Below are 27,630 nucleotides of genomic sequence, written 5' to 3'. Positions count from 1 at the left end.
CGTGGATCCGCCATCACAGTAGGTGACAGACTAGTTTCACTCCCCCCAAGTCCTTGGTGCTCCACCTTGTCATCCCCCCCATACCGCAGGGTTTTTTAAGATTTTGTTTAATTGGGGGAGAAAGAAAGGAGCCAGAAAGGCGTGCGGATTGGCTTCCAGGAGGTGAGCTTCCCATCGATATCACGCTGATCTCCAGCCCCGGAGGGAGGCTGGAAGCGGGGCGGGAGGGGCGGGGAGGGGCGGGGCGGGGCGGGGCGGGCCCGGGAGGCACGTGGTGGGTGGATCCCTCTTTCCTTCGCTCAGGCATCACCTGCGGGCGCCCGGGGCCTGCGGAGCCTGGTAGGAAGCCGCAGGGTGAGGGAGGCGCAGACTCCGCTGCCTCGGGATCTGGAGGGGCCCTGGGGGGACGGAGGCGCAGGCCAGTCGCCCTCGGAGGGGACGACGCCGTTGAGTGGCCCGGGCCGGGGCGCTGGCGGGGACAGCGAGAAGCGCACGTGAGCCCGCGGATTAGAGAGCTGTGGTCGAGAGCGCGGTCCTGGAGGCAGGAGGGGGTCGATGAAGGTCGATTGTCGGATCAGAGCTGGTTCTAGAAACATCCCGCGGCGGAGCGCAGGGCGGAGCGGAGCCGGGAGTCCCAGGGAGGAAATGGCTGAAGTCGTCCGGACCCAGGTGAGGGGGTTGGAGGGGGATGGAGGGGTGCAGCGGGGCGCGGGCGCCGCGGGGGAACGAGGCGCCGGGGTGCAGGTCGGGGCGGCCACCACGGCAGCCGGGGGGCCGGCCAGGAGCTGGTCGCTGGGCCTGGAGGCCGTGGGCTCATCTTGTTCGAGGAGCCTTTGATGGCAAAAAGGGACAGAAGCCAGCTCGGACCGGCTCATGCAAACATGGGACAGTGTTAGGGGCTGCACCGGGAGGGCTCCTGGCGCTCGGCGGTGCAGGCACCCCAGGGCCGGTGCTAGAGCCGCCTTCTCCGCGCTCTGACCCCCGTCCGCCCCCCTCCTGTTCCCCAGCTCAGCCACTCCTCTGCTCCTTTTCACCAGGGACCCGGGAGTGACCCGTTCTGGCCGGAGCCTCATGCCCACCTCTGGTTCACATGCCAGTATTGGAGCAGAGGGCCAGTCGGCTGTCCCTGAGCTGCCCGGATGGAAAGTTCCGCAGAGGAGGACTTGGGGATGGGGCTGTCGCCAGGAGCAGGGGGAGTTTGCGGGGCCCACTGCGGGCGTCCAGTGGGCAGGCATCCAGGTGGGGCGTCTGCAGCTCAGGGGACAGGTGAGCGCTGCAGCCGGATTTGAGTTGTGTAGGAGCTGAAGCTCTGGGGATCACTGAGGTCATTGGGGAGGGGGAGAGAGAGAAGAAAGGGGGTTCCAAGCAGCTTTATGGGGTTACCCCTGGGGCAAAGAAACCACGCTCCCTGTGCCTGCAGAGCCGCGAAACGGCACTCTCTCCGGCCGTGCAAAAAGATTAACCTACTTCGCGCTGAAGCCGGGGGTGGGAGGGGGTGTGGGGGGGGCGCTGTGTGTGTGTGCGCGCGCGCGCGCGCGCGATCAGGCAGGGCTCACAATCAGCCCATCTCTCGATAGCAAACACCTGTCTCTTCCTCCCTGTGCCCACCGTCGCTCGGGCCCACACACCCGATGGGGCACCCCCCAGTTGGGCACTTGCTTGGTTCTTTTTATATGGTGGAATGTATTTGTCCTTTTTCCCCATTTCTTTTGTTTAGCTGAGCTGTGTCTCCTCAGCTAGACTGGAGGACGCGTGGGGCAGTTATCCTGTGTCCCCTCCAAACCTCAACCCGGCGCCTGCACGTTGGGGTGTGCGTTTTGCAGATGGGGACAGAGCCCGGGTGGGCAGGCCCTGCGGCCATGTTGTCTGGGACACAGTTTTGGGTCTCATCCGTCAAGCAGGTCAGCACCAGGACTGGGGCTTCTGCCCGGGCCACGTGGACATGCGAGTTCTCAGTGAATGAGTCCACCCACTGGCGGGGGGACAGGGGGCATATGCTGTGGCTCCGACCTTCGCGGGTGCTGCGCGTGGCAGGCCGGGCTTCTCCCTGGGCGGCTCATTACGGTCACCTGGGGACTGTTCCATCTGGCGATGGGGCCTCACCTGAGGCCCATTAAACGGTCTCTGGGGGGTGGGGCTCCACGCGGAGAGCTTTTAAAGCTCCGGGGAGCTTCCTACTGTGCCGAAGGCTGGACCTGCCCAGCCTAGAGTGTCCTGAGGGCGACACGGGGACAGCTGATGGGATTCGGAGCCAGACAGACCTGGGTTCAAATCCCAGCCCCACGGTGACTCGGCTTCTCTGGATTTGATGTCTTTATCTCCAGAATGGGTGTTAAGTGCCCATTTCCCAAAACATCAGGTACCTACAGAGCTTCAAGTGCATAGAAGCCGCCTAAAATAATAGTCCCCAGGCCTCTCTGAGACCTGAGGCCTTCACCGAGTAGACCCTCAGCTTCTGTACCAGGGACATGTGGGGAGAGGGAGGCCCTTCGAGGGTGCCGTGACCGGGGCGGTGGCAGCCGTAGTCACACGGAGCTGGGGACGGAAAAGCCTTCCTCCTCCTTCTAATTATAGAGGAAAGGCTTCATAGTCTCCCGGACATGACCTCTGTGGGTGCTTCCACACGCTACGCAAAATTGTCATCCATCATCTATTCATTTGGAGACTTTCCATTTTCTGAAAGGCAGTGGGGACCCTGAGTCGGGGAGGGGGCATCGCAGCTGGGACTGCTGCTGCCAAGCCTGCGCCGCGTCCCTCCCTCCGACAGTGGCTCCCCACCCGAGCGCTGGCCTGGCGGGGCCTGGGCTCCTCTGCGGTCCGCGAGGAGCCATCGAGGGAGGCGGGAGACGCCAGAGGCCCAGGGCGTGGGTGAGGGGTGCTCGCTGATGAGGGTCCTGGTTTGCCTTTGGAGTCCCAGGGGTGCTGGGCAAGGCCTTCTGCATTGTCACACTGCAGGGTTGGCGTCGGCTGGGAAGCTCTGGACCCAGGGTTTAATTTTGTGTTGATACTAGAGTTAGAGGCCCACCAAAAAGCTGCTTAGAAATCTAAAAATTTCTGCCAATGCTACATGTTTATCTGAAGATAAAGCTAATTGGACCACGAGGAAAGGAAGGGCAGCTTCAACTTGAGAGATGGTACTTAGACAATCAAAGCCCTTAACCATGTATATGATCAGGGTCATAGCTAAGGAAATGCTGCCTGTTATGGGCTGAATTGTGTCCCCCCCAGCGCCTCGGAATGTGACCGTATTTGGAGAGGGGCCTTTCAAAGGGTGATTAAGTTAGGGTGACCCTAATCTGATCTGACTGGTCTTCTTATAAGAAGGGGAAGTTTGGACCCAGACACCAGGGATGTGTGTGCACGGTCCGTGTGAGGACACGGGGAGAAGATGCCCATCTATGCGCCAAGGAGGGGGAGGCCTCGGGAGGAACCAACCCTGCCGACGCCTGGATCTCAGACCTCCAGCCTGCCCGGCTGGGACCCCTGGGCAGCGTGGCTCGGGTGCCTCACTTTCAGATCCGGGAGCACCAGGCATTTCGTGATTGTATTGAGCGCCGTGCTCCTGGGCCTGAGACCTGGGATGGGTGTGGAGAGAAGGAAGGTGCATCTGGTCATATCCGAGTGCCCCAAGGATCACGACCGTCTGCTCCCCAGAGCCTGAGAAGAGCCATGGGGCTTCTTTCGCTCTGGCTGGAATCTTCCAAACCTGTGTCCCAGCTGCAGCCTCACCCACCGGGGAGCTTATCAGCAAAGCAAACACCTAGACTCCAGGGCGGAGGCACAGTGTGGGAGAGAGTTAGCAGCCTCTCAGGGGGGCCCGACGTGCTCTGAAGTGTCTCTTGGCTCGGGAATGACCCCGACGCACCCACCCCCTGAAAAGCACTGCCTGGCCCCCTGTCACCCCCTCCCCTCAGCGAGTCTCAAACTTTGAATCCACCTGTAGAGTTTGTTTGAAAATGCAGATCCCTGGGCCAAGCTCCCCGAGACTCTGCTGTAGGTCTGGGGGATGTTCCAGGTGATTCCACACGTGAGGTTTACGGGCCACCCCTGAGATGCGCTTCCTCCGTGCGAGTGTGTCTCTGCACGTCCCCCCTGCTCTGCTATTGCAGGCTCAGCTCAGAGCATCTCCCCCGACAGTCCCACGCCTCTCGTGCCCCCCTCCCAGCCCGGCATGCTCTTGCCGCACAGTTACGGCCTGGCTGGTGCAAAGGCAGGAACCAGGGACGGTCCTGTGCATCCCTGACCCCTGGGGCCTGGCACTCAGCAAGATGCTGAGTGGATGCTTGTCGGTAGCCTTTCAGTTCAATTTATTTCCATCCAATTCGATTCAGTGCAGTTCAACTCAGTTCACGTCAGCATAAGAACCTGTTGTGAGCCCAACACACAGACGCGGGCCTCCGCTTGGGGGAAGGGCCCCGTCACCTGGACGCGTGCCCACACGAAGCATCACTCATCTCGGCACCAAGCCCTCCCCGCCCGGCTCGTCTCTGAACATCCCCTAAGTCGACACCGGCGGCCGCTAAGGTGTGTGTTCCAGCCACCACATCACGGGCTGGCATCCTGCCCGGGTCACCGTCCCCGTGACGGGGAAGCGCAGGCCAAACGGAGGACCCGGCGGCGTGGGTCCCCGGGTTCACGCGTCCTCGCCGGTGGGGACGGTGGCCCATCCTCCCGCGGGCAGAGGACGACACCGCACAGCAGCTGCTCCGCAGAGGCCGCTGAGCCCTGCCACACAGCCAGCCCGGCGGTGGCTCCTCCGCAGATCCCGCCGAGGGGCCAGCGCCGTCCCAGCCTTCACGAGGAGCAGAGCGGTGCAGGAGCGGGGCCGGCGTGTTTCTGCTGCAAGCAGCCTCGGTGGCGGGGCCCCGCCCGCGTGGCGAGGGGGTGGCAGCGCTGCGGGGGCGCTGGCGACATCTGCGCCTCCCCCTTCCTGCGTCTGAAACAGCAAAGGGAGACGGTCAGCTCCTGGGCGGCCTCCCTGCGGGGTCGGGGGCACAGGGAGGCCGGGGCGAATGACAAAAGCCCCAGAGAATCCCCTTCCCCCCACCCCGCCCCCCATGAAGAAACAAATGGAGAAGTCTCGGATTGGGGTCCACTTTCTAAAATTAGTCTATTCTGCGACTCCCAGAAGAAATCGTTATTGGGATTTAGTCAGACTTTCATGCTCTGAGTGAGAATCCGGCATGAAGCGAAGCCCGAAGCGTAGCCATGCTCCAGGCGTAAAGCAGAAACGCGCCCAGGCTCGTGCGGAGAGGTTTGGGGGGCTCTGCTCTGGAACTAGAGCGGCTCCCAGAGAGTCTCCCTCATTCTTTCGTTCACTCAGCGGACCTTTGTGGAGCACCCGCTCTGTGCCAGGTCTGGACTGGGAGCCCGAGGGAGGGCAGGGCGGCCGGTGCCCGGGGCGTGATGGGCCAGGCCGCTGACCTAGCCCCGGTGCCGGGAAGCTTCCCTCGAGGAGGAGGGGCCGGGAAAGCACGCAGGGCCCCACCTTTGCCCGCGGTCCGAACCCACGTCCCAGGGATGGACAGGAAGGGCCGGGAGCCCTGCCGCGTGGCTCCTAACGAAAGGGCGTGACCTGAGCCCAGTCACGAGGACGCAGCACACAAGGCCCGCACTGCCTCAAGGCGCCCATGTCCTGAAAGGCTGAGGAATCGTCCAGACCCAAGGGGACCACGGACACGTGACAAGTGCACGGAACGCGTGAACCCGGACGGGCTCCCGAGGCAGGAGGACGGGCCGGGGGCGGTGCTGGGCCAGGTGCTGAGCGCTGGCCGTGGCCTGTGGCTTGGCAGTCACTGCAGCAGTGTGGCTCGTCCCCCGGTCAGAGAGCGTGCCTGTTCCCGGGAGGGGTCAGGGACGGTGCGCGTCTCGTGCAGGTGTGTCTGTAGCGAAAGTCAGCAGTTGAGGATCTGGGTGAAGGCGGAGGGTGTGGGGAATTCCTTTGCAGTGTTTCGCAGCTTCTCTCCAAGTTCCAAACTATGAAAGTTAAAGGCTGCTCCCAGACTCGGTGCCGGACGGGCAGGTGAGGGCAGGGCACCGGCGCCCCCGTGTAGGCGGAGGGCGGGCGTGCGAGGCTGGGGGCGGGGATGGACCGAGCAGCTCAGCGGCGACGGTGCGGGCTTGGGTTCAGAAGTCGGACGGAGACGCAGACGCGCAACGAGAGGTTTGGGTCCGGCTCCTGCAGGCCGTGGGAGGGACCAGACCATCGCCGAGGGTCCCGGTGGCGCCTCGTAGCCGGGGTTCGGGGGACTGGACCAGCGGTGGCACCGCAGGCACGGCCACCACGTGGGCGCTGCGTGTGTCCCCTGCTCACCGACCGTGGGGAGCCCACCCACTGGGGACCAGGGCCGGGGCAGGGCCGCGTCCCACCACCATTTTCAGTTGGCCTCAGGCATCCAACGCGAGAGGAGACAACGGCGGGGGGGCAGTGAAGCAGCCCCATTTCTGTACAAGGACAGGGGGGCCACTCAGGTCCAGGCTGACACCACTGGCTGTGGCGCGTGCGCTGTCCTGCCACAAGCTAGTCCAGGGCTTCCCGAGGGCAAGCAGGGCAGGCCGGCTCACCGCTCTGCAGCCAGCAGGACCATCAAGCGAGACCCAGACTCTCCTGGCGACTGTTTTGCAGTGCAGTTGTGGGAGCACCGCTGGTGGGTATTAAAATGCAGATTCCTGGGCGCCGGCCCGGAGCGAAAATCGGCAGCTCTGGCCACGGCGCCCTAAGCAAACCCCCCCCCTCCATCCCCAATCTTATGGGCAGCAAGGTTGGTGAATGCCGCCTAAGAGCAAGAAATAAGTGTTGAAGTGGTTCGTTTGGAGGGCGAAGGAATGGCAATGATTTCATCCTTTATCTCAAGCAATCATTTTGGACCCTTTAATTTCCATTATTCAATAAAATAGGTAAAGATTTAAGTGGGCAGACAATTCCCATCATTTTAATAAAGGCACTGTTTCCTTGGGAAAAAATTAGGTTGAGGTAGTTATTAAAAGGAAGGAGTGATAGAGGTCTACACACACACACACACACACACTCACACACACACACACACACACACACACACACACACACTTGTAAGGGAGAGAAAGCAGATTTTTTTAAAGATGGTCCGGAAGGCAGAACTAGGACACAGACCGCAAGGCGGTCGATCTGGGCTCCAGCGAGAACTGTCTGCTAGCTGAGCTGTCCACAGATGGGATCGGCCACCTGCCCAGGTGGCCAGAAAGCCGGCCTAGATGACCTGGATTCTTTCCAGCTCGAATATTATATGAGGCTCTATTAAGTACAGGAAAAATATCAGGACCACACCTTTTAAACAGAATTTCACAGTTCTAGGGAAAAAAAAGTTGATAATGATGGTATTCAGTTGGCTGACAAATGAACATTGTTTATGGAATGAGGAAAAACAATACATTCCTAGCAGTGGAAATTAGGTTACTCTGGGCCAGGCACTGGGGTCAGCTTTCTTTTCACATGCAGTATCTTCAACAAATCCAGCCAAACACCTGGCGTATAGTGAGGGCTTTACATTCATTGAACGTTAATAACTAATAATTTTAGTTACAATTATCCCCATTTTAGAGAAGAAGAAACAGGTGGGACCAATTAGGTGACTTGTGTAAGATTGCTAAGTGGGTGAGTCTGGATTCAAACAAGGGCTGTTAACCATCATACTCCTGTCCAATGAGAGAAAGTATTTCACCAGTGCATCCGAAGTAAACACGTGTGTGTGTGGACGTGATGCAGGCAGAGCAGACGGGCAGTGGCTTTGTCTGAGACCAAGTTCCTCTTGGGAGACGAGGCTCCAGAGAGCACGTGCTGTGTGTGGCCAGCTCTCCAGGTGACATGATCACTCAGCTGAATCCAAGTCACTTCACTGACGTCTTAGCAAAAGCAGTTATTTTCACTTTAGTCCCACGTTTGGTTTGGGGCGGGGGTGGAGCACAGGATGCCCAGGCCGGTGGGTTGCAGTGTCTGGAGTAGTTGGCTTGCTTTAGGGGAGGACAACTGAGTCTTTCTGGCGATGCCTTGGGAATGAACCGTCATGGCTGTACCACCCGTGTGCAGCAGAGGGCAGCAGAACACACCCGCGCAGACAGGTTTCAGGGGGCCTGGGAGTTAGGGTTCTGCTTGAAAATGTTTCCCTGTCATTTGGAGGATTCTTGCAGAGGAGGAATACTACTGATTTAAAGTTATGATGCAAATAGTGAACTATTCCCTTATAAGAAAATTAGCAACTTTTTTTTTTAAGTCTTAATGACACAGCTAGCCTCCAGACTTGAAACTCTCCTTTTGGAGCTGTCACCTCTGATAGCTTATCTCATTGTCTCAACTTGATATAATTTGCCAAGCTTGGATTATACGTTTAACGAAAACTATTTAAGGTTACATGTCACTCACGATTTGGGAACTAACTTGATTGTGTGAAGCTCGGCTGTGACACCCCTGTTGTTTCACTTCCTTTTTCTGGAACTCACCCACGGGATTTCACTTGAGCCACCTTCCCGGCAACTCCTGGGCACTCACTTGCCAGTTTCCTTGGCTCTGTTTGGTAAATGCCTCCTGGTGGAGCTGCAGCCCCGGTCCCTCCCTAGAATCCTCACTGCGCACATATGAGGCCGGCAAGTCGACCTCCTTTCTCCAGGGTTTTCAGTGAATGGGGACTGGGCGGCCACCGGGAGAACCTCTGTATTACGAGGGAGGCAACAGAATTCTGTGAAAGCTCTGGACACAGACCAGCCTGCGTTCCGGTCTCAGCTTTGCCACTTCACAGTCAACCGCGTCTCAGTACGTCATTGGACTCGTACGTTCAGTTTCCTCATCTGCAAGACGGGGGTGTTGCCTACTTCACTGCAGGGCTGTGAGGTTAACTCGTATTTATTAAACACCTACCACATGCCAGGTACCATTCCAAGACTTGGGGACTCAGTAACTGGAAATTCTCGCTGTCCCGAAGCTTAAGGGGGTGACGGGCAGCGGAAGGGCCGGGGAGCGGGGAGGGACGAGGCCGACGCCCAGGGTGGCGTGAGGCATCGGGAGGCAGGCGCCCTTGACGACGGAAGGCTGCGGGGGCGCCGATGCAGGGGGCGTCTGGGCAGAGGGAGTCACTGCCACGGCGGGGGGTGGGGCCGTGTGGGCACCAGGGCTGGGAGGGCCGGCAGTGCCGAGCACAGGCTGACACAGGCCCAGATGGAGGTGCAGGTGGTTTATTAATGCGAAGGCATAACAGATGAGAAGCAAACCTGGGTGCCGTCCAAGGAAACATCTTTTGAGGATTTTCTACCAATCTGTCTTGATTTTCTCTGAGTAGGTAAAGCGACAGAAACATCTTAAGTTTTCGAATGGGCTCACTTTCTTTCTGGGCTACAGCCAAGCTGCCCACAGCCATCGCGATTATTATACTCATCGTAGGAGGCTCAAATAAATTTAACACTTGTATTTATTTCTTCCATTCTAAAATATAAGCACATTACAAACACTTTGAAAAGGAAAAAAAAATCCGCCACTCTACCACAAAAGCTGCTCTAGCATTTTGTGTATTTCTTTTCAGACTCTGGACTAATCTGAAATTTACTGAATACTGAGTGTTTCAAGCCATATTGTAGAGAAGAAATTAAAATGCTGGTTCTCACTGCCCTAATATTTTTTGATTCATTTCCCTTCAGCAGAGAAGACTAAAAATATTACAGTTACAAAGACTAAAAGGCCAGAGTATGCACAGCTTCTAATCCAAAGTCCCTGTTTCTATGAAGAACACATTAATTCAGCTCTGCCACTTACAACAAAATCATGGAAAGAAGGAAATGTTCGGTACTGACTCAGTGATATACTGATGAAGTTAAACCAAAGAGGCATCTCTGCCTACTTAAAAACGTTTAAACGGTCAGAGTATGCAGTCTCTAATTACTGGGAACCGAAACTTAATATGCGCGCGCGCGCGCGCGTGTGTGTGTGTGTGTGTCGGGGTGGGGTGTCTTATGACCATCATTTGAAAAGTCTAAAGAGCTGTGTGTGTGTGTGTGTGTGTGTGTGTGTGTGTCGGGGTGGGGTGTCTTATGACCATCATTTGAAAAGTCTAAAGAGCTCACAGCCAAACAGCACATGTAAAGCTCATCTTAAATCTTCTTCATTCGAAGACAAAACTTGTTACTTGAAATGTCTAAATTTTGTAGGTTGAAAATATGTAAAGCTTTTTACAAATTCCAGAGGGAAATTAAGATTAAGATCGTAGCTTCCTTTCTTTGCTTAATATTTTAGATGCACTTTGTGCTTCGCAAAGACGAAGACCTAGCAGTAAAACGCACTGGTACTTTACAAATCATTTTGTATTGAACGCAAATCCTTTCAAGATCAGCCTTAATTAGGGATATGCAAATAAAGAGATGCGTTTAGGGGCTTCCCTGGTGGCGCAGTGGTTAGGAATCCGCCTGCCAATGCAGGGGACACGGGTTTGAGCCCTGGTTCAGGAAGATCCCACGTGCCGTGGAGCAGCTAAGCCCGTGCGCCACAGCTACTGAGCCTGCGCTCTAGAGCCCGCGCACCTAGAGCCGGTGCTCCAAGACGAGAGAGGCCACCGCAGTGAGAGGCCCGCACACGGCAATGAAGAGTAGTCCCCGCTCACCGCAACTAAAAAGAAAGCCCACGCACAGCAACGAAGACCCAATGCAGCCAAAAATAAATTAATTTTTTTTCAAAAAAGATGCGTTTGAAGACGAGTTTAGGCAGTAGGTTGGACCAATGGAAATAACCAAGAAAAAAGGGTGTTCTTGGGTTTACCAAACTGGAAAAACTGTGATTTCCAGATAACTCACTGAGCAGGAACTTTTCTCAAATGTTTCATTAACTAGTCAGTCCTAAAGGTGGCCAGATAACTTTCTCACAGTCACCAGATAAAACCCACACTGCAGAAGAACGTTTTGTCATAAACAGCCTGACTAAAATACACTGCCCGCTAGAATTAAAATAGCAAACGCCCAAGACCTCTTGCAGTGCAGTAGGAAATGTAAAAAGAAGGGAGTCTTTTGAACCAGCGGTATTTTTGCCTATACTGAATAGATTCAGACTTCTTTAAAGTTCTTAAGTTGTTAAGATTTTGAAATGGAGAGAACTGAAATCTAATTTAATTCATAGCAGAGGTTTATTAGTAAGAATGTATTAAATACTTAAGGGCAAATCACTGTACCTGGTGGGCCTCTTGAAGATTTAATGTTGGATAAACAGGAGTCATGTTACTGAAGAAGGACAAGAAGTCAGACTGAGAGATTCATGGAGGAAATAAACGTATCTGTGCCTTGTCGGTTTGGGGTTACAGTAAAACATTTAAGTGAAAGTGAATCACGGGCAGTTAGAAGGGCAGGGGGAATCCAAGGGCCGGCGTCCAGGGGCTAGACGCACAGGTCAAGGCCGGGGAGCGGACATGCACAGGCTGGCGAGGAGGGAGCGGAGATCCCAGGAGAGGCCTTTGGGGCAGAAGCTGGGTTGAAAAGCAGTTAGAAGACTGAAGGCCCAGTGAAGGGGAAGCCCGAAGCCCAGGAGGACCGGAACCGGAACAGCCAGAGGGGCAAGAGGACACGCCGGACTCTGGACGGAAAGGTCTCCGCCCAGGGGCACGGGAGGACAGAAGCCGGGACGAGGGGACGGAGGCCAGGCTGGGAGTCTCCCGAGGAGCTGCAGACGGGACTTGGTGCCAGGAACGGAGGCGCCCCGGGCAGCGGGCGCGGGAAAGCCCTCGAGGCACAGACACGGAGGGGCGGCCACAGCCTCTCGCCGCTGGTCCCTGAAAGGAGAGTCTTCAGGCGCCACCACGTGTGCTGTCCGGGAGGAATGCGACGAAGGCAGGTCCCCCACCGGAGCCACCCTCGCGCCACCGTGCGCCCTGCAGCTTCAGGACGGCAGCCTCAGCTGCTCCGGGTCAAGCTTCCACTCCGTGGGGACAGAGGCCACCCCTCGCAGGGGCACATTTTAAAAACGTAGCGGTGCTTTAACTGTGAGACGGTCACTCGGTCGTGAACAGGATGAGAAAGTCACGCAAGACCGGAAAGTACTGCAACTCTGACACTCAAGTGCCCGGCGCCGCAGGGGCCGCAGGCCTGCTGCCCGCTCTCCGGGGCGCCGAGGACCCCGCCCCGCGGGCGATGGCGGCGCGTACTCGGGAGACTGGAGCCGGCGGCCAGGCGTTCCCGTACGCTTGACAGGTACCCTGACTTCCACCGAAGGAACCTACCTCAGAGAGGAACTACCAAGCAAATCCTACGTGGCGCGACCAGAACCCGGTAAGGTACCTTGTGCGTCCCCCGCGGCGCAGCCCATCTGCGGGATCCGGGCCGGAGCCGGCGGGCCGGGCGGATGAACAAGGCGTGCGAAGCGGAAGCGCGGCGCCCTGACGCGCATCTGCTCCCCGAGCGCCGCTGCCCACTAGCACGTCCTCACGCTCCTCCGTAACGTGCTTTTAGAGCTCGAGCACCTGTTTGACAAATGTGATTCGGATGCATGATCGGACCAATGGGTTTCTGAAAACACGTCAAGACCGATTATCTTGGGGTGGCTCAGTCTGAGGCTGTAAGAAATTCTGAGAGGCGTTTCATAAATGTTTTTTGAACGCTGGGCGATGGCATCACTGGAACGTGTGCAGCCTCCCCAGGTGTTCGGGGAGCTGCGTGTGCAGGCTCTAACGCCCCGGGCAGCCCCGTAACGCTGGTTCATTAGTAGACCCGTTATTAGAGCTGGCCCCCTTACATGTCCATCTTAAGGCGTTTACTTTTTCATTAAAGACGAATACTGTTTCACTTTTCTATTCGGTCGAGTTTAACCATCACTCCACAACGAAGCCCAAAAGGCACTACCCGCACCTGCCTTGCGCGCTTCACAGGCCGCTCCTGCGACACGGCGTTTGTGGCATCGCTCACCCACGTGCCAGGCCGTGTCCTCGGCACCTGGTAACCCCGGGGGTCAGGCACCCCAGGCTGAAGCCCAGTGCCTCCAACTCAGAAGAGGGAGCTGGGATTTGAACCCAAGCAGACCGACACGAGTCCATTCGACACCTCAGTCCTATTTCTTTTTGCTAAGTAAACTAGATTTAAGGAGAAAAATCACTTAACGTTGTATTAGGCAAAGGTACGAATCAAACTGGGACTTCCAGGTATTTCTCAATGTAAAAAACACCCCGAGACGCCAGAGATGAGCTGCCTTCTCACCGTCACCACTGGTTCCCGGCCGGGGCCGACTTCGTCCTGATCCCCAGGCCGGCACACCACACACGACCCCAGCGCTCTCTGTTCAACCTCACAGAACTGCCAACAGTAGATACTGGGTTATCAGGAGTCCAGTCCTCTGGAAGACGGCCAGTAAACACTGGCCCACGTTTTCTTGTCTTCTTCAAACCCTTGTGTTAGGTTTCCACGTGAGGGCTGTGAACTAGAAGCCGGGGACAAAAGGCCAGCAAGACAAAGATCATGGCCCAGCAGACAGGCCAACGAGACGGGATGAGGTGATCAATCGTTCACAGGTACCGTAACAGAAACCTACGTGAGGGGCAGCAGGGGATCAAGAAGGGCCCAGCCAAATCATCTCTGGCTGTGATTTCTGAACTTTAAATAAGGGCTGTCCTTCCTGTGTTCTCCAGGTGATGCTAGGTTTCCTTTTCAATGCTCCACTGTGCCCTACTGAGGGAAACCGCTGTCTGAACAGGAAGACTCGACAGATACCTAACCCGCTTCCCAGCTCCATCCCCCTGTGTGTGTAGCCCAAGAACAGGGAGCTCATCACTCTCACCTCTAACACGAAGGTGAGTCCTTCAGTCCTTGAAAATTCAATCAAAACTAGAAAAGCCACCTTGAAGAAAATGTTTTTAACCATGATTTTGAAATAACCATGAGGTTATTTGAACTTGCTAGTTGCTGGATTCTAGAAAACCAAGTATTTGTTTAAGCTGCCCGAATGCCTGGTTTTATAAAGTCTCCATCTTAAACCTGGTGCAGGGAAGAGAATGTTTAAGATCCAGAGTAAGACGGGTCTGAATCCAGTCAGTACGAAACCTCGCACAAGCTTCTTAAACTCAGAGGTTTCGGGTTTTCCCACGTGTATAAAATGAACAGCATCACCTTCTTTCAGTGGGTTGTTGCGAAGGTTTATGAGATGATAAATGGAAAGGCCCAATGGAACACATTACAGGGCTGATGTTTAATAAATGAGTTCCTTTCCTACTGCCTTAAAAAAAATTAAAAAGCAGCTAAATGGTACCCAAACCCTGATCATATTCCTTTATGATTCCAAAATCTCAAAGAAAAAAAACTCTAAAACTTCAGGTTATATAATTAACTACTATATAAGTCCAGCCTTTTGTGGACAATGAAAAAGGAGTAAGAGTCCTGAAGAAATTATTGAGATGTTCAGTCCCCAAGTTTTGTTCTTCCCTCCTTTTCTCTTCTAAGGATGATGATCTTACACAGATGAGCCTGACAACAGAACCTACATTCCATTCACTTGAATAACCAGGGTCTTGTTTATGTATCAGGTTGCTCTTCACTAAGCTGGAGATACTAGTTCAAAGAAAAGTAAGATTTTATTTAATAAAATTAGAGCAAATTTATTCATTTTACAGCTTATAAATGATGCCATCCAAAACTGTGGTAAATTACTTCAAGTGTATCTGGAAATGTCTTCAAATGCAACGGTGTAATTTATCAAAATCTTGCAGAAATGGTATGTACTGCCAAGTTCATTCGTTAAAAAACAAATTACGTTATTTAAATGCTCTAGCCAAATAAATTTTCCTTCATCCCAAGGGTATGGATATCATCGTACCACGAAAGATGAATGCTATATAAGGGCCTCACATACTGTTACATTTGTGTACTCCTGTACCTCCAAAATAGCACCAGTCATTAAGGAGAGGCTTCAACATCACATCACCACCGTCTGCTTCTTCCCAGTAGAGCCAAAACACACTTGCAGGCTCATGAACTGCAAATACACCTTCAGGTCAGTGGCTTTTTAAATTTTTTTTTTTTTTAAGATCTAAATTTGCCTTTTCCTCCTATCAAAGTCACTATTTTCTGAAGCTTATTTAAAATGAAAAACTTCACTAGAGTCAAGTCAATGATCCTTTCCTTCTGATTTCTGTTTTCCTCAGGCTTCTACCTTGGAGGTACCATTTCCCTCTTCAAGGGGGCAGGAACAGTCTTACAAGTCACTTACTACGTAAGACCATGGAATGAATGATGCAGCTGCACAACCAAGGTGAGATCCATGCTTTATGAACACATTATTCTCACACGCCCCAGTGACAGGTTTAATACACAAGATTCTCAGCTCATTTTACAGACTCTGGAACCAAGTTGTTCAGAAGATGAATTCTGAAACCATAGTTGGTGTAGCAAATTAATATATCAAAACAAATAAAAACTTCAAATATTTACATTTAAAAAAGACATTTAAAAAACAGGCTACTTATTAAGTAAGTGTGCTTGAACAAACCATGTGTGGAATTGAATTCCATTCATTATGGAGTTAGTTTCTGTTAAACACTGACACTACAGAGACCCCTGGCATCTGAGGACTCAAGAATTTAGTGTTCCCAATCTGTGCTAAAAAATAAAACATGACAGATAATTTCCGTGCGCTAATTGGAACCTCAGATATGGAAGGTCTAGTACAGATAAGGCAGATTACTCAGGAGTCAGAAGGCCTGGCACTTGTAACTCAGCGTGGCTTTCCCATTGCCTAAGTATCACCAGGAATTCAATAAAATGCTCTGCAGAGGTCATTTAAATTTTTTGATTACACCTTACTTCATTATGTCCTAGTAATTTCACAAATTTGGACATTCACAAAAATGTTTTGAAATATATCAATATTCCTTGAGAAGGTGGAGGGTCTCCTATATTACATCAAATAAAAACCATGCAGTTTCTTAGCGCTCACAGAGCTTTCCAAAATAAACTACTGATCATACAGCCCAATTAAAAACTCAAAACACTTTATATTACAGGTATAGAAAGCTTCTTTAGCTTAGCATTGCCAATATAGTTAATTTGACACCTTAGCCCTACTTGCAAAGCGGTTAACAGCTTTACAGTGACTTTTTTTTTTTGTTTTTTTGCGGTACGCGGGCCTCTCACTGGTGTGGCCTCTCCCGCTGCGGAGCGCAGGCTCCGGACGCGCAGGCTCAGCGGCCACGGCTCACGGGCCCAGCCGCTCCGCGGCATGTGGGATCCTTCCGGACCGGGGCACGAACCTGTGTCCCCTGCATCGGCAGGCGGACTCTCAACCACTGTGCCACCAGGGAAGCACTACAGTAACTTGTTTTTATTGTCATTGTCTTTGGCTCAGATGAGGACTTACGCAACTTGGAAAGGTTTTTCACTTGTGTTGCTTCATTGTTTTTTGTGTGGGAGTGGGTGCAGGTGGGGATTATAGCAAAGAGGGATCAGTTCATTATAATGAAGACAGATCAGGAATTACACAGCTACTAAAATTTCATTTACCATTCCCTTACAAAATGTATGTGGGAGAATATGACTTGAAGACAGAGGGCGACGCCTTGGATGTGTGCGTACTGTTTTACTCTGCTGCTTATCCAGCCTGACAGTAACGCCAAACTTAATTTACTACCTAGGGCAAGGGCAACTAAGAGGGATTTTATGAAGCCCAATTAATTTTGGTTCTGATATCTTAAGTGCTTAAAAATTTGGAGTTCTTCAGATTAACTTGAAAAAAAATCAACAACCAAAATACCCCAAAGATTAGATAAAAAACAATCGGTTAACAACTGTTAACCATTAAAAGTTATCCAACGCTTTAACAGGTTTAGGATTAGTTGGAAGTTTGCTTAGTCTGTAGACCAAGGCAACTCTCCTAAAGCAAGATGCTTCTATTAAGGAGAGAAAAATGCTCTCTTAAAAAAACAAACAGAGTGGTCTAAAAATCCCAGAGCTTTATCTCTTGGGTCAGAAATAGAACAGTGGACAACTCAGTTTCCACATGTTACCTTTTTTCTTATCAAAAAAGAGAGTGAAGTTGGTTTTATATATCAAAACCATTGGTTTTATATATCAAAACCAGAATTTTCATGTTTCACAATTTTGGTGCTAGAGATCCCCAAATTCCTTGACCTTATTTGGGAAGGTTTCGGAAGGTGCGCATTACAGTAAACAGCAGCAAAATACCAAAACAGTTCTACGGCTAAAAAGCAGCTGGCCGGCTCGCGCCTTTAGAACACTAGCTGTAGAACAGCGACAACATGCAGATTTGCGCCATCAAGCGGGACTTGCGCTTTTCTAAAGGAGAAACATTGTTTTCTTTAAAAACAGTCCAGGGCAGGACGTCTGCAGTCATACCGGGCAAATGCTGAGTTTTGGGGGGAAATGCCAGAAAATGTCCAAAAGGAAGAGACAATAGCATTATAGTTAGTATTCTAAAGGCATGCTTCAGATAGTTCAACAGTGATTCTGGTAAGACCAACTGCTCACATACATACACACACACTCACACAGATTTTAATGGTTTTAAAAAAACCAAATTTGTTACTTTAGAAAAATAAATGCAGTGCATTTTCAGCAATGTTACCGCCACAGACTCTGATTGCTCAGTCCACACATAAGTAGTAGTTGCCTTCTGTGGTGATATGGCTTCTCTGCACTAATTCCCATCAGGCCGAAAAACATTAGGGCGGGTTAAGTAAAGACCGAATTGTTGCACAAAGAACATTTACTCATCAGATCCCACCGATCTCTTCTGTGCCCGTTTCCGGGGCAGCCTTCTGGGTGAAGCTTTATCTGGAAGAAAAGAGAAGGTTCTGATTTGCCTGGCTGTCATGTATGTGTTCAATTCAAAAGCATTTTCCTTCAACTTTACCATTAAGAAAACGACACACATGCAAGAAGACCATCTAATAATAAATGCCTCTTACCTAGCATAGGTTTTTTCACTAACCTTTTAAAATAATCCTTCAAGAGGTAACTCAAAATGAAACTCTACATACTTGTAAGCTGCTAAGTAAATCTTAGAAGTTCTCATCACACACAAAAATATTTTTGGTAACTCTGTATGGTGACAGATGATGACTTACCATGGTGACCACTCTCCAATGTGTACAAGTTATCTATCATTATGTTGTATACCTGGAACTAATGTGTCATTCATTATATGTCAATTAAATCTTTTTGCAATTAGGGTGGGAAAAGATCTAATCTTGATCACTGTGATGTTGAAGCTACCATACAAAATCTTCCTGAATTCTACAGCTCAGCATGTTTATACGTGATACATGCATAAGTAAACTCTTTACAAATAGCATAAAAATTTTATATTGGTTACAAATTAAAGACTTAATATTTATAAAGGCAGCGAGCGCCACGTAGTTTGCATAATTTTTGGTAATTTCATAAATTTACCTGAAATGAGCAGCAGGTTAAAAGAAATTATACAGTACATCAATATTAAAAGCATCCTACACACATAAGCAGTATCTTTTTACTTTTTTCTCTTATATTAGAGTCTTAGTGTGGTCTATTAAGCAAAAAATAAACTGGTGGTGAGTTTCTTCCACTTCTATCCAGTAAGGAGTCATCTAGAAGTTTCTTTAAAAAAAAGTGAAAGACTGTCTTCTCTCTGACCATTGTCTTTTTCATATTTTCTAGGAGCACCTAACCTATTAGGAATGTAAGTTCCTTGCGGAATAAGTTACACATTACAATTACTTTTCCAGCTTAAAATACACAGTAAATGTTTACGAAGAATATTTAGAAGCTAAAAATTCTTTTTTAAAAACTGCTTAAGAATAATGACTGTACTATCACGTGAGAGCTGGCCTCAGCGCTTTATTAAGTAGGTTGGTAATGATGTGTTTTGGGGGCTCCAGTGCCTAAAGCTGAGCAAAGAAGCACTGTTCTGACAAAGAAAGCCTACAACTTTCATCAAATTTTCAGAAAGGTTCGCCTACGAATTACTGCGTCTTCTACTCCTAAATAATTTTTAAATACAAGCAGCAGCTGAATCTTTTTTTTTTTTTTTCAAAAAATGCTTCACAATCTAACAGCCACCTGTGTGGACACAGCTGTTACTATGGATGTGAAATGGTCATTACTGACTCCCAACAATGTCAACCCCCTGCAGCAGGGTTTTAAATACAGGAATACACAAAAAAGAGCCTCGGAGAACCTGCAAAGCCTGTTCGTCCAACACACATGGATTTCACTCCATCAGGAAGACAGCCGATCCAACTTACCTTAACAGTGAGTCTAAAACCTTCCCCTCCCACATGTCTAGCTCATCAGAGTTAAGCAGCAGACAAACGAGACAGACAGACAGCAGCCTAGAGTCATCCAGCTTTGGGGAAAATGGCTCCAAATGCCTCAACAGCCTAGAAAGTGGCATTTCATTTCAGCAAAGAACAACGAAATGTGTATAATGGTGCTCTCAGTCATCAAAGGAAACCACCTCCTTCTGACCCCCCCAAAACCCTAAAAAACTTAAAAAAAAAAACAGAAAACCTTAAACATGATGTCTCATATTGAATAAATGGGGCGGATCGGAAAATGCCTCCCTGCCCATTTAAAAAAAGACTAAATTGTAGTAAAATGGTAACTCACTGCAACTTTTTTCATATTAGAAAAGAGAAAGGCAAGATGTTAGCAGAAAGTTAAACTGGTCCCTTTCCACTTTCTCGGACTGCATAATCTAATTTCCTACCTCACCTGTGGGGAAATATTATATAAATAACTTTCAGATGGACTTCTTTTTACTTAATGAGATACATGTCACAGTTTTCTAACAGATCCCTGAGTTAAAGTCCCATTACACAGAAGACTTCATAGTTACAGCTTCTGATGAAGGTTTCCCTATGTACACATATGAAACAGCATTTAGCGAAGATCCTATAATTTTTCTATTAAAATCAGCTAACCTGTCACTTACAGTTAAAAGACCTCAGGGAAGTTGAAGCACCCTACTCTGAAATGCAAAACATACAAGAAAAAACTTCTTAGTAATGGGCTCAAATTGTTTCAAACCACCCTTCTTCCTTTACACTCCGAACGAGACTCATCACCCAACACACGTGATATTCTCTCCTTCAACAAGACTTCCTTTGACTCTAAATATGATCCCCCTTTCCTAACTTTTAAGTTGTCCACATTATTCATTCTAGCACATAATCACATACTATTTCACATATGTGCTCTTCCTCAAGCAGAAATGTAAACTCTGAAAAACAGTAATACATATATTCTTAGCTTCTTTTTAACATACCACTCAGAACCTAGCATAGTGTTATGACACTGTAGGTAATACTTACTGAATGAAAGTACAGTTATACATGATTGGAATTTTGCTCTGTAAGTGTAATAATTCTCAGCTTTTAAGTTCATGAATAACAGGTCAGGGAGAAAGATACTATGAAACCAATCTCCCAGTCTACACAAGCAATCCTGCTGCACTGTAGAGGCCATGGTCTACACTTCCGCCCAATTCCATTTCCCGCCACACGGAATGCCGGTTGGTGTGGGAAGCCCATCCTTGCAGAGACCCTCAGCTGTCGCCTAGGCTCTGTGCCGGTGTCTCCGCATCCTGGCCCGCCTGTGCTCCGAACACGTTTCCACACGCTCACTGGGGTTGCATGGGCTCCTCGCACCCAGCACATCCAGCGCACACCCCTCTCTCCTGGTGCACAGACACTCCTCCTCCTAGAGTCCCTGCTGTTAATGGGACCATCTTCCATCCAGCTGCCCAAACTCAGAGCACCCTGACTCCTCCCTTCCTGCAACTACCAAAATGCCACTGAAAGCCCAACCAGCTCCACTTCTGAAATACCTTTCTCTTCCCTTTTATTCCCATTCACTTCTGCCTTAGCTTAGGCCCTAATGGGTCCTCATATGCTTGGCTGAAATCACCTGGCTGGTACCCCTGGGTCCACTAGCTCCCACCTGTTAGCCAGCCTCCATGAGACTATCACATAATTTTTTTCAAAAAACATGAATTTGTTATTTCTCTGCTTTAAGGTATCCGATGGCTGCCATTCGGCTAGAAGGAAAGTCAGAAGGCTGTAGCAGAGCACATAAAAAAGACTCCCCCTCACAGAACTCAAGAATTGGCCAATGTCAACCCCTTCTGTGAATGATCTCCCTACTCTCCTACCTGGAGAAGGCCCCTCCTGTGCTCTTACTAAAGCACCTACCAGACTGCACTTGCATTTCAACATAGAAAGACAAGTCAATTTATAAACCTGAGAAGAACTTGAACAGCCAATTCACAGGAAAAGAAACAATAAGTAGCCAACAAATATGCATAGAGAAGCCAAACCTCATTCCTAACTGTAAATGCAAATGAGATACCATTTTGTAACATGCTGGCAGATTAAAACATTTTATTATACTTAACACGTGAGAATGATTAGTAAGAGGGGAGGAGAAACGGGCAATATTACACATTACTGAGAATGTAAGTTGGCGCCACCTTTCGGGAAGGAAATGGAACACTTTCCATAAAAATTACAATGTGCATAATCTTAGACCTAGCTCTTCTACTTTTAAGAAATTATCCTAGGGACTTCCCTGGTGGTGCAGTGGTTAAGAATCCGCCTGCCAGTGCAGGGGACACGGTTTCCAGCCCTGTTCCAGGAAGATCCCACATGCCACGTAGCAGCTAAGCCCGTGCGCCACAACTACTGAGCCTGCGCTCTAGAGCCCACGAGCCACAACTACTGAAGCCCATGTGCCTAGAGCCTGTGCTCCCCAACAAGAGAAGCCACCGCAATGAGAAGCCCGCGCACCGCAATGAAGAGTAGCCCCCGCTCGCCACAACTAGAGAAAGCCCGCACACAGCAACAAAGACCCAGCGCAGCCAAAAATAAATTAATTAATTTTTAAAAAATTATCCCGGGTAGGAGAGTGGGCAAAGTAGGAGTAGGGGGTCAAAACTTATAACTTCTAGTTATAAGTCACAAGTATTTAATATACAACATGGTGATTATAGTTAACAACACTGTACTGTATATCTGAAAGTTGCTAAGAGAACAGATCTTAAGAGTTCTCATCACAAGAAAAATAAAATTTGTAACTGTGTGGGGTGCTGTTGGCTAGATGATGTGGTAATCGTTTCACATTTTATACAAATATCAAATCATTATGTTGTGCATGCAAAACTAATGTTATATGTCAATTACATCTTAATTTTTTAAATTAGCCCGTAATTTTATATATTAAGAATATTCATTAGAGTATTAATCTTAAGAGCAAAAAACTGGAAATAACAAACATCCTTCAATATAGAGTAGGCTTAATTCTGACACATTTATATAAAAGAATTGTAAAAGAATACTATGTAGTTATTAAAAAGAATAAGGTAAATATATAATTATCAAAAAAAGACATCCAAGGCACAAGAACTCAGGTTGTAGAACTGTGTGTCACATGATGCCATCTGTGTAAACACACACAGACACAACAGACATATGAGCTGGTACACGTATAGAAAACACTTAGACTAACACGTAAGTACCAATTATTTATGGAAAATGGGACTCGTGGAGCCAGGAGGTTATCTCTGAACTTTTTTTCTTCCCCTCACTGCCCCCAAAAAAGGACAGGACCTCCTGGTGGCGCAGTGGTTAAGAATGCACCTGCCAATGCAGGGGACACGGGTTTGAGCCCTGGTCCAGGAAGATCCCACATGCCGCAGAGCAAGTAAGCCCCTGGGGCACAACTACTGAAGCCCGTGCGCCTAGAGCCCGTGCTCCACAACAAGAGAAGCCACTGCAATGAGAAGCCCAAGCACCACAACGAAGAGTAGCCCCCGCTCACTGCAACTAGAGAAAGCCCACGTGCAGCAGCTCACTGCAACTAGAGAAAGCCCACGTGCAGCAGCTCACTGCAACTAGAGAAAGCCCACGTGCAGCAACGAAGACCCAACGCAGCCAAAAATAAATAAATAAATAAAATTTTTAAAAGTTGTTTTAAAAAAAGCAATGAAGCCGTACTGCTTTTATGGTAAATGTTTTTAAAAAGTCCAATTACAACTGGAGAAAAAAATCTATATTCTTCTATAAAGATTAATATTTAACCAACTGCATATATAATAAAAACTGAAATATACGTTAGGTAAACTATCAGGCAGTACTGTAGGTTATTCTTTCAAAAAGAGTGGGTAGGTGGCAGTTTTTCTAATAAATATGGTGATAGAAAACCGTTCCCTTATTCAATAAACTTACTGTAAAGTATTCACAAACAACAGCTCCCAACACCACAACAAACACCATTAAAAAGATGAATTGCCTCACCTCTCCTACTCTGCACTGAAGCAACAGGAAAGAAGAGAGACAGGAAAAAGGTTAGGAATATAGAGAATTCACACACTTGTATACAAACTGCAGATGTGGAAGCATTTCTAAATTAAAGCATAAATACAGTGCACAGAATAAAAATGTGATGCATTCATTGCTCATCATATTAGATTCGTACAAGCCATGAAAAGATGAGTGTTGACCAAGCATTTTTTGCCAAATCTAAGATACTTAATTTCCATTTAAGAGAAAAGTTTCCCAGGCGAGCCTGTAAGCGTACTTACTGATCTGATTCAAAGTTTCCTGAGGAATCCAGCTCATGTCAACATCACTCTGACTCGAGGTACCCGTCTCTACCTTCTGTATGGGTCTCTTGCGCTAAGAGAACATAAAAACATTATTGTAAAGGAGTTCCATTATATTATTTACTATAATATTAAAACCGCCCATCAAGCTACCCACTTAAATATATTAATAAACATGTTCTCTTTTAGTCCTAAAACATATTCCTCAAATATTTTTTTAACGAGACAGGAAAATCATGTCTACACCAATTATAAAGAATAAGGAATAAATCTGCACAATTACTTATTTTCAGTCTCTAACGGCCTTTTCCTCTGCTATAAAGCTTCATATGTTACTATACAATTGGTAGACCAAGTAAGAACTTCTACTTTTACAATGATTTTCATTTGGGGAATCAAATCTTAAAGAATAAACTTATTTCCACATTAAACAAAAGTTGGGATAATTACTGAAATGTTGCATGCAGGCAGATCCCTGCATTATTAGCTAAATACACTTAAACAGCTGGCATAAATAAAACAAAACAAACACACAATCCCATTTAAGCTAACAACCTCAAACTTTGTTCCTTGAGTATCTGCAGCCAAAATGCTAGAAAGTAAGAAGGTGATTCAATTCCACTGGTCCTATTCTTTAAAAAAACAAAACAAAACAAAACAACCCACCTAATTATTTACATAAGAAACAGAATATTAATTTTACAGTCCAAAAACTGGACTCTGAATACACAGAGATAACTGAAAAACTGGCTTATACCTAATACATAAACTTATAGCAAAAATGCTGATTATTATGAAAACAAGGTAAAGGAAGTTATGAAAATTAACATTCAAGCACTAAGTATTTTTCTTTTAAAAAGTAAGGATTTATTAATAACATTTACTGCTAATTTTACATAGATTTGATTGCCTGACTTACTGCTTAATAAATAAAGATTAACCAAAATGTCCAGCAATTGTTTAGGGTCTAGTTCACATCAGTGTATTGGACACAAATCACATTATATACTGCGAGGAATAGTATGGGTTATTTTGTTTGGGGGTTGGTTTTTTTTGGCAGGGTAGGGGAGAAGAGGGCCATGAGGATACAGTGGCAGGATTAGCTACCATGTTCAGAGACAGGAAACCATGATTACACCAGGTGCTTCAATGTTGCCACTCTACAACTCTAACACGAAACAGAATTCTGACTTAAATACAGCCAAATTCATTCATTCTTTTTCAAATGAAGACTCATTTAATTGCTAATCAGAAGTCAGCCCTATAGTCAAGAGTATTAAAGCAAATACATAAAAGCTGCATTACTTATAGATAAAATACATATCCATGAAAGAGTATGATAAACAGAAGAATGAAATTTAATGTCTGAGTTTTAGGAATAAAAAATCTAGACTACAGAGTTACGTAACAGCGAGAAGGTAAGTATCATCCTGGAGAATGCAGACAAAGGACACCAAGTGCACGCGGCAGCAGTCTATACAAATCCAAATCAGACACCCAAGGTCTCCTCTTCAGGCTTGTATTTATTTACTTATTTTTTGCGGTACGCGGGCCTCTCACTGTTGTGGCCTCTCCCGTTGCGGAGCACAGGCTCCGGACGCGCAGGCTCGGCGGCCATGGCTCACGGGCCCAGCCGCTCCACGGCATGTGGGATCCTCCCGGACCGGGGCACGAACCCGCGTCCCCTGCATCGGCAGGCGGACTCTCAACCACTGCGCCACCAGGGAACAGGCTTTTCTTTTTATTATTTTTTAAAAATAGGTCTTCACTGGAGTGCAACCGCTTCACAATAGCGTGCTAGTTTCTGCTGCACAACAAAGCGAATCAGCCACATGCCCACACAGCCCCGACCCCCCGGGCCCCCCACCCTCCAGGTCATCGCAAAGCACGGAGCCCATCTCCCTGGGCTATGCTGATGCCTCCCACCAGCCAACCACCCTGCGCTCGGTAGCGTATATATGTCCGTGCTACTCTCACTTCATTCAGGCTTTATTTTAAAAAGGTGCAACAGGGCTCCCCTGGTGGCGCAGTGGTTGAGAGTCCGCCTGCCGATGCAGGGGACACGGTTCGTGCCCCAGTCCAGGAAGATCCCACATGCCGCGGAGCTGCTGGGCCCGTGAGCCATGGCCACTGAGCCTGCGCGTCCGGAGCCTGTGCTCCGCAACGGGAGAGGCCACAACAGTGAGAGGCCCACGTACCGCCAAAAAAAAAAAAAAGGTACTACAAACCCACAGTGAGAGCAAGAAGCCACAAATAACTAGACTGTACTCAGTACTGTAACCATTTTTGAAGTAAGGCTGTAAGAGCTGTTTATCGATATTTACCTTTCTAGATTCTAGGAGTTGATGAAGGCCAACCACCACCAAAAGCCCAAGACCAGCAAGGAACATATACATAAAGATTCTGATATAAAAAGAGAAAATATAAACTGGCTTTAGTTCATAAAAAATACCACAGCTAATTAAAACTATAATTGTGCTTAAACTCCTAAGAGGTATGAGTTAATTACAATAATTCTAACAAAATATAATTTTTCCAAATAATTTGTGGGGAAAAGGAACAAAATATTTTAAATTAAATGTAGATCCAGGTAACAGTTTTATAAATTTACCTTTAACAACAGTCAGTCCCCACCCCCCAAAAAAGGCATATGATCTACAATGAATTACTTCATAATTTGTTATAGTCAAAGCTCAGTTAAACAGCTGCATTAGGTGCTGTCTTCCTCAAATATTAGACTTTGCACAATTTTACTGAAAGTTACTTTTAGTGAACTATATAAGTACATAGTGAAAAATGATTCATCATTCGCAAAGGACACATTTTTCAAGATAAAATCTTATGGTTTATGTTTTCAATAGTAATTTTGGAGCCATGCAACTTAGATGAGGCTGATGACCAACTTAAGAGGACGGGGTGGAAAACAATTTAAAGACGGGAAGAACAAAACGCAAACTTTCTAAAACAATTTTTTGTTAGTTTTAACTATCTTTCCTAACTTGGTATTAATAGTTGTAAGAATCATCTAAAGTATGAATTTAAGTAGTCAGGATTCCACCCAATCTACACCTAATCTTTCACCATTAAAAACTACAGTGACGGAAGCAAGCCTCCCAGCCCTACCTTCTGAGACCAAGACCTACACACTGCGACCTTCACTTACGTTTCTCCATCTAGCCCATCTTCTCTCTCAATAACTGTAACTGTTTGATTGAAGACAGCATCTTGGAAAACATTGCCCTGTTAAAAAAATAAATCACAAAAATCGGAAATGTGTTGAAAGAATGAAAGCTTACAAGATTTCTTAAAACTGTTACCCTACAGATACCCTACAGATACCATACCGCTTTCTCATCACTTAGAACGTCAGTAAGACTCAACAGAGTCGTACATAAGTGCACCAATTCAATGTCAGGGACTCAACGTTATGTTACTTTCTCCTCAAAAATAAAAAAGGCCTCCAACTTTGCTAAAGTTGTCCCCACTTTCTTTGACGGGGATGAGAGGTGTGAGAAACCAGGGAAGTAAAGTAAAAACAGGATAACTTGCAGAAAGAAACAGAGCCCACAGAACACTCTTCAGCTAGAAGCCCTGGCTTCTGTTGTAGGTAATCCTCCAAACGAGAAAGGAAGACCATGAACATGCACACAGGAGCTCCAGAGAACATCATTTTAAGAACTAGACTCGAACGAAAGTCAAATTCATGTTCTAAATTGGCAATGGATTGGAAATCAGTTTATATTAAATGGGTTAATGACTTTCAGTATCAAAATCTCTTTCTGTGGTGGTCTCCAAATAATTCTGTCAGCTCAACACAATTTCAGTTTTCAAATACATGACAATCACTGGGACAACACACAGCTGTGTTGTGTTTTGTGTGAAGCATCGAGGTAGTACTTTTTCAAAACTGTCACCACTTATTGCTGAACTATGACGATTTAAGTCTTATTCCAAGATCTTTCAATTAGCATTCCTCTAGTGACAATTCCAAGATGAAACAAACATTCAAAATGGAACTGAAGCTACATATATGCTTGTTGGATTAAGTTTAATTC

General features: G+C 48.0%; 1 protein-coding gene and 1 long non-coding RNA gene across 5 annotated transcripts in view; one reads left to right on the top strand and one right to left on the bottom strand.

Annotated features, from left to right (window-relative positions):
- The first annotated feature begins 308 nt into the window (after positions 1–308).
- On the top strand, positions 309–22,813 carry LOC132527738 (uncharacterized). Of its 3 annotated transcripts, XR_009543064.1 has the most exons (8): positions 309–669; positions 1,038–1,266; positions 13,387–13,499; positions 13,617–13,782; positions 14,425–14,547; positions 14,779–14,974; positions 15,126–15,232; positions 22,573–22,813. It is a non-coding gene; the product is annotated as an uncharacterized LOC132527738 (long non-coding RNA). The 3 variants fall into 3 exon arrangements; XR_009543062.1 differs by lacking the exon at positions 1,038–1,266; XR_009543063.1 differs by lacking the exons at positions 1,038–1,266; positions 14,425–14,547 and having other exon boundaries at positions 13,617–13,778.
- SSR1 (signal sequence receptor subunit 1) overlaps positions 4,291–27,630 on the bottom strand; it is a 32,297-nt gene continuing 8,957 nt past the window's right edge. The window contains exons 5-9 of one of the 2 annotated variants that reach the window (XM_060163738.1): positions 26,739–26,815; positions 25,900–25,978; positions 23,555–23,648; positions 17,706–17,769; positions 4,291–4,936 (exon numbers count right to left, since the gene is read on the bottom strand). In XM_060163738.1, coding sequence (XP_060019721.1) covers positions 4,795–4,936; positions 17,706–17,769; positions 23,555–23,648; positions 25,900–25,978; positions 26,739–26,815 — 456 coding nt within the window. In that variant the 3' untranslated portion in view covers positions 4,291–4,794. Of the gene's footprint in view, positions 4,937–17,474; positions 17,770–23,554; positions 23,649–25,899; positions 25,979–26,738; positions 26,816–27,630 lie in introns of those variants that run through there. The other variant, XM_060163739.1, reaches the window with a different exon arrangement.

The sequence above is a fragment of the Lagenorhynchus albirostris genome, chromosome 10 (genome assembly GCF_949774975.1).
Source record: "Lagenorhynchus albirostris chromosome 10, mLagAlb1.1, whole genome shotgun sequence".
Classification (NCBI taxonomy): Eukaryota; Metazoa; Chordata; class Mammalia; order Artiodactyla; family Delphinidae; genus Lagenorhynchus; species Lagenorhynchus albirostris.
Note: the sequence above shows the minus strand (reverse complement) of the source record. Positions and strands in the feature narration are given on the sequence as shown.